Here is a 14,104-nt window from a genome sequence, read left to right as displayed (position 1 = left end):
GGAATTGAATGTTCTGCATAAATATCTTGAAGAAGTGCAATCAAAGAACTGAATACATTTATCAAAGAGTTCAGCAGAGGCATCTATACTCTTTATACTCAAGAAGAATGATAGACTATACCTATGTGTAGACTACAGAGGCCTCAACAAGATGACAGTTAAGAATCACTATTCATTACTGTTGATTAATGAGATGATCAATTGATTATCTGAAGCAAAGATGTTCTCAAAGATTGATATACAGAATGTCTATCATAGAATCAGAATTAACAAAGACAGCATTTGAAAAACAGTTTTCATACCAAGTACAGCAATTTTGAATATCTTGTTTTATCTTTTGATCTTTGTAATGCTTCAGCCATCTTTCAGATCTATATAAATAAGATGCTGTGAGACCTTGTTAATGTCTTCTGCATAGTATATCTGAACAACATTTTAATCTTCTTGAAATCAGAGAAAGAACATAATACTCATGTTCAAGAAGTGTTGAGTTACTTGAGACAGTATTAACTTTATATAAACACTGAAAAATACTTGTTCTACATACAGAAGATTAATTTCTTAGATTATATTATTGAGATGAATAGCATTTCAATGAACAGAAGCTGAGTCTCTGTCATTGAGAACTGGCCAGTGCTGTGAACATACTGTGAGATGCAGATGTTTCTAGAATTTGCAAATTTCTACAGATGATTCATCTATACATATTCATGAATTACTGTTCCTCTTACAGATCTATTGAAGAGAAGTGTGAAAGACAGGAAAACAGAACTGTTTATTCTCACTCAAGATACTATGCAGATATTTATGAAATTGAAACAAGCTTTTACAGATATCACAATGCTGAATCATTTTAATCTCAACTTACTCAGTCAGTGTGAGACTGATGTATTCAGAAATAAGATCTGTGAAATCTTTTTACAGTTAACACTGAAGATCTTTCAATATTAGAAGAATTAGAGAATAATCATCTCTGAGAAAACAGACAATGAATTGTCTGTGAGAGAAGACTTTTTCATGAAGTCTATAAGATACTATAAATGAAGATCAGTGATCTTCTTCTTCAAGAAGTTATCACTCATGCAGAGAAGGTATGATACTCATAATCAGAAGATATTAGTAATTGTCAAATTCTTTAAGATCTGATAACATTATCTTCAGAGTAGTAAGTACTCAGTGCAAGTTCTCACTGATCATACAAATCTGTATTACTTCTTAACAACAAAGAGCTTGACAGAATGTTAAGTCAGATGAGCAGAGCTGCTTTCAGAGTATGATTTCTATATTTAATACTGTTCAGATCAGCTTAACCTTACTGACATGCTGTCTAGATGACCTGATTATAATATTATTAATGTGAAGAAGAATTCTATAAAAGAATCTCTGTTATCACTGCAGAAGAAGCTGACTGCAGAGAGTTGAAGTTCTCTAAAGCTCAGAAACAGTATCAGAGAGACAGCTGTGTAACTCAGTATAGAAGGTGAAAGAGAACTCAGGTCTCTGTAGAGAACTGATACTGAAGATCATGAGCTTCTCATGTTATATCTTACAATCATTGAATTAGTAAAGAATGAAATAATCTACAATCTTTTAACTCAACTACTTTTGAAATTCATTAATAAGTTACAGAAGAAGAACATCTCTACTGCAGCTTGAATTCAGAAGTTGAAGAAGAAAGAGTCTGATTTAAACTTGAAAGAGACAGGCTCTGATAGACTGACCATGTGACCGTGTCTGGAACCAGGACTAGATTTTTTGATAGTCTCATTACCAATTCGACTGATCTCATTACACGGTTTTAACATTAGATAGTAGTCTCATACTGTCTCAGTGAGACTTACTGTCTACTCTTGTCACATTTTCCAAATGAGATCATGATTTCCACTTCTCAATTTAAATTATTTTTGTTGCTTTAAATGACTTTAAATCTCATTTAAGTGTTATCAAAAAGCGTTACTTTTTAAAAAATTAAAAATAGTCTAAAAAAAACCTTAAAATGTCTAAAAATAGTAACTTTATGTCAAGAATGAGACTAAATGAGATCAAATGAGACCACTTTCTCATTTTTTTCAAGTCATGGTCTCATTTTAAAATCTGATATATAGTCACTTTGCATGTTTATTTAATGATTAGTCCCAGCGGGATTCACGCCAAGAAATGTATGAGACCAGATCAAATGGAATCAAATGTGAAATTCATGGTCCCGGCGGCCAGTCTAGACTCTGAGCAGAGTGATGCTGCTAAGAAATCAAGTTACTGATAACTAGAAGAATGTAAACTTCTACTATTGAATGATTCAGTCTTCATTCCTTGTAACAGAGTGATATGTCAGAAGTTATTGAGAATTCATCATAATAATTCCCATGCAGAGCACTTCAGATTAGAGAAGACTGAGAAGCTTCTAAAATATAAATATATTTGAGACAAGCTCTGAGCAGATATCAAACAGTATATTAAAACTTACAATATCTGTTAAAGAATAAAGATCTCATAGTATAAGTAATACAGTGAGTTGATATCACTGCCTGTTTCAAAGAGCTTATAACAGAATTTATCAATGAATTTCATAGTTGATCTGCTGAAGTTAACAAGAGTCAAAGAATATGACTTGATTTTGATTATTATTGACTGCTTTATAAAGATGATCAGATATATCTCTATTTATAAAAAGATTAAAGTCTCTGAATTGACTGATCTGTTTTTAGATATTATTATTTATAATCACAGTACTCTGAAATTGTTGATAATAGATCAAGAATCTCTCTTCATCAGTAAATACTGATCAGCTTTTTACTATCATCTTATAATAAGACATCTTCTCAGTACTGCATTTCATCTGCAGATCAATGATCAGACTGAATATCAGAATCAGACACTAGAACAGCCTCTTTAAGTATTCTATTCATATTATCAGAATGATTGACTTAAATATCTTCTGATCACTGAATTCATATATAACAATACAAAGAATGTAATCTTAAAGATATCTTCTTTCTATGCTTATTATAAATATAATTCTTTGTTATTCAGTGACATCATAGACAATATTTCAAAGAGAGAAATAGACAGTCAGAATGTTGAACAGATACAGAGAATGAAGTATCTCTCAGTATCAGAAGTAAAAGTGAAATTGAAACTTTTGAATAAAATTCATAAGAAGATGATAAAAAGCATTCATCACACTCAGAAGCAGTAGATAAAATACTATAATTAAAAATATCTTTTAATAAAGTTTTTAATAGAGAATTAAGTGCTACTTTCAGCAAAGAATATCAAGATAATAAGACTGTGTAAGAAGCTTAGTAAGCAGTGACTAGAATCTTTTCTGATAACAAGAGTAGTAAGTAAGCAGATATATGAGTTGAAATTACTCACAGAATTGAAATTAATTCATTCTATTTTTCACATTTTCTATTTGAAGCTCTATAAGTAATATTCTGAGATAAAGCTATCTCAGTCAGATAATATTGAGATTGAGAGTGATACTGAATATCTTATGAAGAAAATATTAAACAAGTGAATATATTATAGTAAGCTTTAATATCTTATTAAATGAGAAGAATATTCATTATCAGAGAATTTATAAAAATCACTTAAGTATTTGAAAAATACTGAGAAAGAAATTGTAAGCTATGAGATAGCTAGTAGAGATTACTCTGTTACATGTCAGAGATATTGAATAAGAAATACTGCTTAAGACTTCTCATTTTTTTTAAAGAGTTTTTTAGAGATAATCTTATAATAATAAGTCAATGTTTTATAAGCTCTGTAACACTCTTCTTCTATTTTCTTTTAAAGGATTTTTTAGAAGTTTAATGAGACTATATAAGTATAAAATTCCTGAAGCAGTTAGAGAAAAGAGATATTAAAAATTAATAAAAAGATTAATATTATCAATCTGTAGACTGCTGCTATTCTAATAGAGCTATAGCTCACTGAAAAAGTAAAAAGAGAGATCAGAGCCTACTTATTAATAATCACACTCTTATTAAACTCATTCTTCACTGTTAAAGTCTCTAATACTGATATCTTTATCTGCTGAGAAGTTAGTGCTGCAGCACTGCAGAAGAGTATGAGAAATGTATAAAATATTAACTTATTAACTTATAAAGTATCTTAATCATCTGCTTTAACTGAAGTGAGATTCTCTTCAATCAGTAATTAATCTCTGTGATACTTTTAACAGTGATGCTGACTAATCTCTTCTTAGAGTCAGTCATTCTGAGATGTTTTTTCATCTCAGAGACTTATACTTTCATCTTCTTTTATAGATGAGTAAGAGAAATCTTCTCAGTCTTAATGAAATTTATTAACACTTGAAGCTCTGAGACTCTTACTCTGTACTGCTTAAGCATCTGAGCTTCTTGTCAGAGCTGACATGACATCTTCTTATAGAGTAGATAATACTTATAGAAAGATAGAAGTTATTGTTACAGATATAACAGAAATAATAAGAGTGAGAGAAGAGATAAGTGTATAAAATTTCTTCTTTCTTCAGCTGCTTAACACAGTGTAGATAAGTAGTAATACTGATCAGAGACTGTACTGAAGTCTTCTCACAGAGAGAAGATAAAGAAACTGCAGAATTCTGCAGACTCAACTCAGCAGCATTCTGAGCAGGGCTCAGATGTGTAGAAGAGAAACTATAGATTAAGCTTCTCAGAGTCACTGTCTCTGAAATCAAGCTCTCTCTGAGTTTCTCTCTGAATAATCACACAGGGTTATACATTATCATATTGACTGGGGAAGAGGACAGCATTGCAACAGCGGTGAGAAGAGCAGAGAATGAACTGAACACAGACAAATCAGTTAGTAGAAGAAATGACATCTCACTGCACAGTGCAGCTACTATCACTGTGACTGTAAGAGATATAGAAGAGAGAGAAGATATGATAATAAGAGCAGTGCTCTCACAGCTCATTGATGCTGTTTTCATCTTCAACCTGACTTTCTTGACAGTCATGAAGACTGCAGCTGCATTACAAAGATATTTACTCACTAGAAAATATCAGAATAAGTTCTTGATTATTCTCTAAGAATAATACTCTCAGACACTCACTGTTGCAATTGAAGAGAGAGAAAGAAAAATATTTTATAAAAAGAAGAATCTTTTCAAAAAATTCTGTCACTACTGTTAACTTTGTCTCTAAAATATATCACTTTTATAGAGAATTTTATACATAGAATAAAATATAATGAGAGATCTGTAAGTTACTTATTAACTATGTTTTTCACATTTCAAATCAATATATAAGAAACTCACTTATTATATATTTGATTTGAATAAAGATGAATAAAGAAAGATCTACATAGTTAGTAGAAAAACTCATCTATTTCTTTATATCATATATAGCACATGTACTATCAATCAGTTGATAACTGTTACTATATAACAAAGATAATTTCTAATCTGATAATCTTGAGAATATAGAGACTATGCTCTTAAAGAGAAGAGTATTATCATACTTCTGACTATATTAAAATCTCATTACAGTTTCACACAGCTTATTACTTTTATATGAATAATTTCATTTCATCTGAACTGGTTTTCAATCACTCTATAACATTATTCAGATGTATTATAGAAAGATCTGATTAATAAATATAAGAATTCTACTTCTATATAAGATCAGCAGATTACTCTTTCTTAATAATAAGATGCTGCTGAGATATTACTTCAGCTATTCTTACTTATGAAATGAGAGAAGAGTATCTGCTCATTATCTATATAGAATAGCTAGATGCTGACTTCTTATTAAAAAAGTCAGTGATTTATCTTTTTCTTCTATTGAAATATATACAAGAGTTACTGCATATCTTATACAATCTTCTTAGTATACTAAGTATCATATCTGTGATATTCTCATAATAACTCTGTAGTCTATAAGCTCACTATTTAAGCAAGATAGTTAAGCTCACTTATACAGCTTCTTAACAACTATCTCTACATAATACCGTTAACTAGTCACTGCTTTGATTCTGTCATGTTACAATTAATTTAACATCTCAATGTTAAAAGACTCTATTATATATTATATATTATTTAAAAGAGATTATAAATCTGAGTATTTTCTATAAATATAATCTGTATAAGAGATTCATTTCTATTAATTTTTCTGTTACTATGATTTTTTCATTATCTCTGATTTCTCTGATGATTTCTATCTACTCTTCAGCTACTTAGATTCTGATTGAGTTAGTTTCTTAAATAATAATAGAAAATTAACATCTAACTATGTTTTTAAGCTTATAGACAGTCTGATTTCATAATATTCAGTAAAGTAATCTTATATATCTCTAAGTTTTAATAAGATTGAATATATAACTCTTAGCAAGATGATCTGTAAAGTAATATAAATTCAGAATCTTATAATTAAGCTTAACTTTATTACTATATCTTCAATACAGATTCTTATTAATAATAAGAATATTATAGATCTTATAAAGATAATAGTTATTACAGTCTGAAGTAAGTATATTAATACATATTTTCATTTTTTATATTAACAGTTGAATCAGAGAATTATTAATTTAGAATATATTCTTATTACTCAGATAATAGTGAATAAACTTACTAAATCTTTAGATACTATAGTATTTATATAATTCATGATTTTACTAGATCTTACAGATATAAAAGTTAGAAATGTTTAATTTTATATTTGTATTTGATTTTGACAGACTATCTTGGTGATTTGGGTGTTTTTGTATGTGATTCTTGTTATCTCAAGGGGGGGTGTTGGCCCTTACAGCTGTTGCGGTTAGCAATCCCACTAGATCATGTGACCCACCACTATATTATGTTCTTGTAGATAGATCTATCAATACAACCTTCAACTATTCTACATTTAGTGTAACTCGCGTAGTTAGATTACAACAACAACACAACAACGTTATCCTCCAAGACTCTGTGAGGTCATGTGATCACGCACTCAACGGCAGGGAATTTTAGGCGCGCGTCAACTATCGGCGGAGCTCAGGAATGGACTACTTTCCATCCATATTGAACCAACACTAAATCTATCTGACAAAAATTCTCCAGACATTCGCGTTACCATTCTATAGCGGATAGCATATCAGCTTGAGTTGGACCCAGGATCAAGGAGCGGATATTGGGGACTTGCTTGCTTTGTGCTGTCAGGTTTGCAGCCAACAACAGTGTCCGAGCCGTTCACCGCCGCAATCTCGTCAACATGTCGTTCTCTGTGCCATTCAGCTCGAGCCCTCCACCCTCAACTCCAGATAAATATCAGAGATTTGCGAGGAATCCATCCACTACCCCGGCCGGCGCCCCTCCTTCAACTACCCCGTTAGGGCCCCCTCCCTCTAGCTTATTTGGGAGCTCCAAGCTGGGAAGCACCAGGGCCAAATTGAATTTTGGAGTCGCTTCATTTGACCAATCTATAGACTCGCAAGCTTCAGAAGATCTAGGTTTATCAAACGCCTCGTCCAACTTCCCCTTGCCACGGACAAAGGTCAGAGGTCCGCCTCCATTCGCCTCTCGTAGCGCGTTCGATTCGCCGGGGAATAGATCTTTTCGGGAGTCAGATATAAATGGACATACTGCACGGTCAAGTCGTGATTTCGATTCTTACACCGACGATATTGACCAGGACAATGGCATGGGAGATAGTCGTGCAGGATTTTTAGATTCACGATTCAGTGCTTCACACAATTCTCCAGTGCACTCTCCTGTCCATAAATCCTTCATCTATTCCAACCCCGGCCAAGCCAAGCGAGCAAAACTACATGAAAGATGGGCCCAACCACCTGCAACCAAGCCCAGAATAACGCCAAGGAAAAAGAGCTCAATGTTTCCGTCAATTGCCCGTGATCTAGCCTCGAGGTCGCAGATTGCAATGGTTAGCGAACCTAATGAACTTATTCTTGAGACTGAGGATATAGTTGGCCGAATGTACGATCAAGTTCGGGAGTTCGAACATGATGACGACGGTCTTCAACAGGCTCTGTGTGACATTTCCAAGGATCTTTTGGATTTGTGGGAACGACATACAGCAGGCTCATCTCGCGCCCAGCCAAATAGTCGAACCTCTACCATAGGTCCGGAAAAGTCTGCTCCAAATATTGTGAAAGCCAATTTCCTTGGATCCCTTCTCCTTCCCCTCCATCATCCTCAACTTCAACGGGATAGAGCCCCTGAAGGAGGCCCCTCTGTTCACATTGGTGCTGTTCGCGCCTTTGCACCCAACAAACCTAAAGCTAAAACCCCGATTCCTAAAGTCCTGTTCGATTGGATAAACCATTACCATACCGCACAAAATTCGGACCCGAGTACCGTCTGTAGCTATCAACCAAATCCCACCGCTTCTGCAGCATTCTGGGATGTGGTTCAAACCTTGATTTTGCGTGGGAATCCATCTCCAGTTATCGATCTTCTAAAGAGTGCAGACTTTAATTATGCTAGATCGGCTATGGAGGATGGCCTCGAGCAACCCGGCTATCGAGGGGCCCAGCTTCAAAACATTCAAAAATGTGTCAATAGTGCGATTCAGCTACTTAGCGTCTCTCCAGGCGTTCAAAACAATGATTGGGACATTAAGAACCTTGACTGGGCTATATACCGAAAGCAGATTGCCGCCGCAATTTCTGAACTCGAGAATTTAGCTGAAGGCCAGGACCGCCTGCCTGAAGCACGGGATCAGTTCCAAGCACCCAATTTCGGCATATTTAATCAACGGAGTGCTTCCTCTTTTTCTCAGTCCACACGAATGGCTGAGAGCCAGGTGCCTTGGACGATTTATCAGAGTCTGAAGACTATGTATAACATCATGCTTGGAGATGTGTCTTCGATCTTGAGTAAATCGCAGGACTGGGTAGAGGCTACGGTTGGTCTCACTGCCTGGTGGGATGGCGAGGACGACAGCGATATAACTGCTGGAGAAACAAATTTCAACCGAAGCGTGATGAGACGTTCTCAGTCGCAAGCACCCCGTTCAGTAGATTCAAACCCCGAGGAAGCATACTTGCGTCGCCTGGACTATTCATTTGCCAACGTAACGGAAAACTTGGGAGAGGAAGGATTTCAGGTTAATTCTATGAACCCTATGGAAGTGGGTTTGGCTTCAGTTTTCGAAGGTAACATCGAAGGAGTGCTGGAGATGCTACAAACTTGGTCACTGTCTATCGCCTCCGCTGTTGCTGAAGTTGCAAGCTTTGGTGGATGGCTGGATACATCAGTAGGCTCCAAGCCAATGCCTGGTTTCAATCAAAATGATCTCATGGTTTTGAATTATGGCAAAAACGAGAAACCGCTCCGAAAGGATGATATTTTGATTAATTACGCAATGGGTCTCTTCGATCGAAATCCGCTTGAGAGTCCTACGGGAGCGAGGGATGGGTGGGAAGTTGCACTCGAGGTCCTGAGTCGTCTTGACGACCAAGAGATTATGAGGACAAAGGCTACAGAATTGCTTGACCGTATTCCCCTTGATACGTCTGAGCATATGGATAAAGTTGTTTTGCTTTGTGCGGATCTCGGGTTCAATGATGAAGGCCGTAGGGTTTCTGAGGTAAGTTTCAAATCATCAATTACTTTCCATTCGCATACCTAACATATTTTCGACATTAGCGATATGGGGATAAAATAGCAGAGTCGTCTGAAGAATACGGAACAGCCCTCATATGTTACGCAAGAGCTCATAGCTACAAAAAAGTGAAGAAGGTTGTCGACCTTCTCACTTCGTTTTGCCTTGTCCGATCCACCGCATATCCGCCTGCATCTGAGCTCGATGTTCAACTTCGATCGCTTCTTTACAGTCCGCGAGCCGCGTTATCAGCAATTGCAGCTGTCGACCAAGAGGCGGCTGGTATGCTCCAGTTCTACTTTTGTGGATATGCCGCTGTGAGACGCTTCTACGACATTCGCGACGAGGAGGTCTATTTGCAAAAGGGGGAGCGACCAAAATATCGCCCTCTAGCTAGAAAAAGAGCTGCCGCTGAAACTCTCGTTGCGGTCATCCGCAGTGCAGCCGATAGCATCTATGGTGGCTTGTACGATGGGGAACGGAAAACATCAGTTCAAGTTGATGGACTCCTGGTGTTGCTAGGAGAAGCTCTCGTATTCTTGGAAGGTGAGTTCTTCTGTTTCCTTATCCCCTGGCTATTTATTTACATATTCTAACCTTTCGAGTTCCAGAACCCAACCGCTTCCTCACCACCGACCAGCTATTAACCATCCTCGCTGCGATCGAAGATCTCCAATCTGTCACATCACGTGTTTATGACCAGTGCGAAATGTGTCTGCAATCGACCGTATATCACCACTTCAACTATGATGCCCTCGCGAACACTTCATTCGGTGATGAATCCATCCGATCCCCGGTGACATCATCCTTCGCCGCTCCACCACGCAATCTACTTAAAAAGTCGGTATCATCGCTGACCGCAGTCAGTGGCTTTTCTCTGATCGGCAGTGAAATGCTCGAATCCCAGAGTCGCAAACGGGATGGTGGATCAACTTCCATTGAAAATTCGGGTGTGCTTATTCCCCACCCAAATGCGAGGCAAGGGGGTGCCAATGTGAAGCGAGGTTGGGATTGGAGAGCGAGAATTCGCAAAGATGTGAAGGGGCAGGATATTTTGAGGATATTGAGGCTTCAGATTGCTAAGGGACTAAGTTTCGGCGCTTTGGGATCTTGAGCGGAGTCTTTTCCATTTTCCATTACTGTTCTTTCCTAATGAGCAACGTGGATGGGTCTACTATTCGGTTGGGAAGGGATTTTTTTTCAGGTATCTATTTCTACTTTCCTATGAATAACAGCCTTAATATTTTCTCTTTTCCCTATCCGCTTCGAGATATCTGGCGTCTAAACTATTAGATTTATGCAAGAAGGACCATCAACATGGATTTCCCTTTTTCTTTATGCATTTTCACATTTTTCTTTCCTTTTTCGCTTTGCATCTTTAGGGAGTGTATACAGTCGAATATGGAGACGGATCACTTTTTCCTTTGAACCATGAGCTATTAGGCACAGACAATAGCATTTCCACGCATGGGGTCCGCCCGGGAACGCCACCATCCATCTGAGTAGGTGATTAATAATGCGATACAGAGCACTCAGCTATTCAGCATAGAGAAGTGTATCAATTAATATGGACCACCTGAATTCAGTAGCAACCAAAAGATAAATATAAACATGACAAATCGTCGACGAAAATTTAAATCCCGGCGTTTCTTTTGGTGCTTTCACACTGTATATGGCTTAATAATGTTTTCATGGCGGCTGTGACGATTTCTCTTCTGGTCAAACGCTCGACGGATGCGTGGCGACTGGCGTCAAAGCTAGTTTTTTACCTGACTAACTTACCATCCTGACCTCGTCCCATCCTCTTGGACGTTGGGGGCCATGTTACGGAGCTCACCAGCCACAACAACAACGCAAGGGAGGGATACGGCGCCAAGGCGAGTTGTCAAAAAAAGGACGCGAATTTGCCCCAGGAGTAATCCGTAGGAACACCTGGGTTTCGGGAGCTGCGTCCAGTCGTAGGTCAGGATACCTTGATCCTGCTACTGGCTCGTTAGGCGCACTCCATGTGAAACGGCCGTCAAAGCAGTGATTGTTGTTCTTTTCCCGCCAAAATACCCTTTTGTAACTATCCCTCTGCGGCCGTATGAGAGGAAAACTTTGCGCAATTTTGAGAAAGGGGGCCAAAATCAAATGGCCGCCTCGTACAGGAGTAGTATTTTTGACCCGGGCTGAGTGAGGATTTCCCGACTATTGCGATCCCAGCGACCTTTCTTGAACCCTGGGTGCCGATCCCAAGTTTTGGGGATTCTGTTTCTAGTTTCTATCCTAGAATCTAGGCCGCAGTTTCAGCTAGGTTGGGTTGTCCACCTGCATGGGCTCTGTTTCCTGAAGAATAACTTACAGCACATGAACTCAGCAGCTCCTGGGGCATGTTTTGATCAGCACAGGGAATAGAATGCCTTGCTTACATACCCCTTGCCTGCATAGTTAACTACCGAGCTAAGCTAGAGGAAGTGATCATTGAGTGTCCCAAAGGGTTCAATTACAATGTGAATGATATCAGGAGATTTGTGACTATAAGCCGCAATTTACTTGTTTTGGGCTTTGTTCTCAAGCTACTTGTGAAGTACGTGCCCGGCTGGTGCTTTGCGAGAAAGCCTGGCTGTGCTGAAAGTCCCACAAAAAGGCTGGCTGGAGTTATTTTTGAATGTTGTTCACCGCTGCCTTGACTGCAGAGCTGGTACTTCGTTATTCAAGAGCTAGGGAGAAAGAGAAGAGGAGTTCCAACAATGCATGCACATTCTCATTCTCAATTCCGCATCTTGATTTACTACAAGCAGAGGTATAAGATGGTAAGATCAATGGAAGGAATCCTTCATTGCATCTATCACTTGAATCAGTGACGCGGTCCTATCCATGAGGCTGTTCCACAGCGAATCTGCTCAGGGACCCGATGGATTTGAGCGCGGATGGGACTGATTTTGCCTTTCTGTCATTGTTGTTTCTGCCAGCTGGGCCCAAAGCTTCCGTGAGACTATTAAAACCATGCGCAGATATATCGGTGCCATTGTCCGAGAAGGATGTATGTTCATATCTATGTACAGTGGCGGAGACACCTCGCATCCTCCGACTTGCAGCCGCGGGAGAACGATACCCCAATCTCTGTCCGCGCGAGACACTGAGGCATGCCTCACACATTCTCGCAGCATGTGCAAGGTGGTAGAATAGATTTCTACCAAGCGAGAGTGGCAAGAGAGGACCATAAGCATGGTAGATTCATCATTCCAGTCCACAAGTGGGTAAGGCACACTTGACGATGCAACTTCTTCAGACCCAAGCCGTTTTACGACTCACATGAGCTCAAGAGTGAGATGGAAGAGGTCCTCAAAGACAAAGCGTGTTGGTTTGCCAGCTCTCGCTTCACATCTTGATGGGAGATTAGAGGCATACTCATACATTGCCACACTAAGGCTTGCCAATTGTTGAATCGGAGATGTCACTGTTACTTGCGTTCCCTTCTGCTCGTAGTTTCTAATTCTCGTGGAGGAGCTGGGCGAGAACAAAGCGCCACCAACATTGCTTACGACACTGTTCAGTGAATTTTCGTTCCTTGGGGTGAAGAAGTTGCTATAAGGAGAGATGTTGTCCAAAAACGAGAAATTTTCGGGTCCCAGCCAGGAGAAGCCCGGTTCGACCGTTGCTAGAGTCAAGATGAGCACGTTACTTTAGTAGAAAGTGACTGAAGAAGCTGGAAGGCAGCATCCTAACCTGATAGCTCGGAGACTAGTGCTGCTTCACTTCGAGAAAATCCCACCTCCATGCCTTATTCCTGACCAGTCATCGCATCTGAATGCGCATTCGGTATGGTACCTGAGGCGGGGATAAGAACTGTCCGTGAAGGCCTCGTCATCTGTTGTGCACGCTGAGCCTTCAGAGAGCCCTGAGGTGCGCGGATAGAAAACTGGCAAGTTTTTCCTAATCTGAGGCATCGCTCGCAGCGGGCTTCCTCCGGCTTGCGGATACACCGGAGTTTTTGCCTGTGGCAGGGGTTACACGCTGCCCGCCCTTTCCGCGAAGCCTGATCAGGCGTTGATTCGCCAAACAGTAAAGATGGACCCACGAGTCCATCCATTGATGGGAGATAGACAGAAGATGCAAGGCTAAGTGTTAAGGGCGAAAGTTTTAGCTCAGGCTCCTCTGACAAACTTGTATGCAGGTTCGGTGTTTTGGGCTGCACGTTCGGCGAGAGTAGTTTAACTACGGTGGATTGTGGATTAATAACTAATGATCTTGGCTGGCGGGACTCTCACAGTAACTAACTAGTTAACATAACACCAATCTGAGAATGCCTCTCTACCCAGCGCATTATCTTTGTCCCTTTCATGTTATTTATGTTGGCCGTTGCGGCCGTTGCGGCTATCGGCTGTGGCGATCTCCCTAGATCACGTAACCAACCACTATATATTTTGGAAGCTCTTTGTAGATAGCTCTATCGATGAATTTCATGTTTGGTCCCATTTGATCTGGTCTCATACATTTCTTGATGTGAATCCTGCTGGGACTAATCATCAAAAAAAAAAAAAAAAAACATGCAAAGTGACTATTAATCAGATTTA

The 14,104-nt window shown here is 38.8% G+C and overlaps 3 protein-coding genes across 3 annotated transcripts; 1 reads left to right on the top strand and 2 right to left on the bottom strand.

Moving 5' to 3' along the window:
- The first annotated feature begins 6,846 nt into the window (after positions 1-6,846).
- Positions 6,847-11,883, top strand: BDCG_01860 (nuclear pore complex subunit Nup85). The gene is made up of 3 exons (XM_045417408.1): positions 6,847-9,530; positions 9,590-10,091; positions 10,157-11,883. Exons 1-3 carry the CDS (start codon positions 7,194-7,196, stop codon positions 10,657-10,659), a joined length of 3,342 nt encoding a protein of 1,113 aa, XP_045274228.1. The 5' UTR covers positions 6,847-7,193; the 3' UTR covers positions 10,660-11,883.
- Positions 11,884-12,838: 955 nt separating this feature from the next.
- On the bottom strand, positions 12,839-13,308 carry BDCG_16446 (uncharacterized protein; the record flags this gene model as incomplete). The annotated part of the gene is made up of 2 exons (XM_045425677.1): positions 12,839-13,188; positions 13,257-13,308. The coding sequence occupies 2 exons, from the start codon at positions 13,306-13,308 to the stop codon at positions 12,839-12,841; spliced, it is 402 nt and encodes a 133-aa protein (XP_045279792.1).
- A 3-nt stretch (positions 13,309-13,311) lies between these two features.
- On the bottom strand, positions 13,312-13,620 carry BDCG_16445 (uncharacterized protein; the record flags this gene model as incomplete). The annotated part of the gene is made up of 1 exon (XM_045425676.1): positions 13,312-13,620. The coding sequence occupies one exon, from the start codon at positions 13,618-13,620 to the stop codon at positions 13,312-13,314; it is 309 nt and encodes a 102-aa protein (XP_045279791.1).
- Positions 13,621-14,104: the final 484 nt, after the last annotated feature.

The sequence above is a fragment of the Blastomyces dermatitidis genome (genome assembly GCF_000003525.1).
Source record: "Blastomyces dermatitidis ER-3 genomic scaffold supercont1.2, whole genome shotgun sequence".
Lineage (NCBI taxonomy): Eukaryota > Fungi > Ascomycota > Eurotiomycetes > Onygenales > Ajellomycetaceae > Blastomyces > Blastomyces dermatitidis.
The sequence above is the reverse complement of the archived record's forward strand: the minus strand, read 5'-3'. Positions and strand labels throughout refer to the sequence as shown.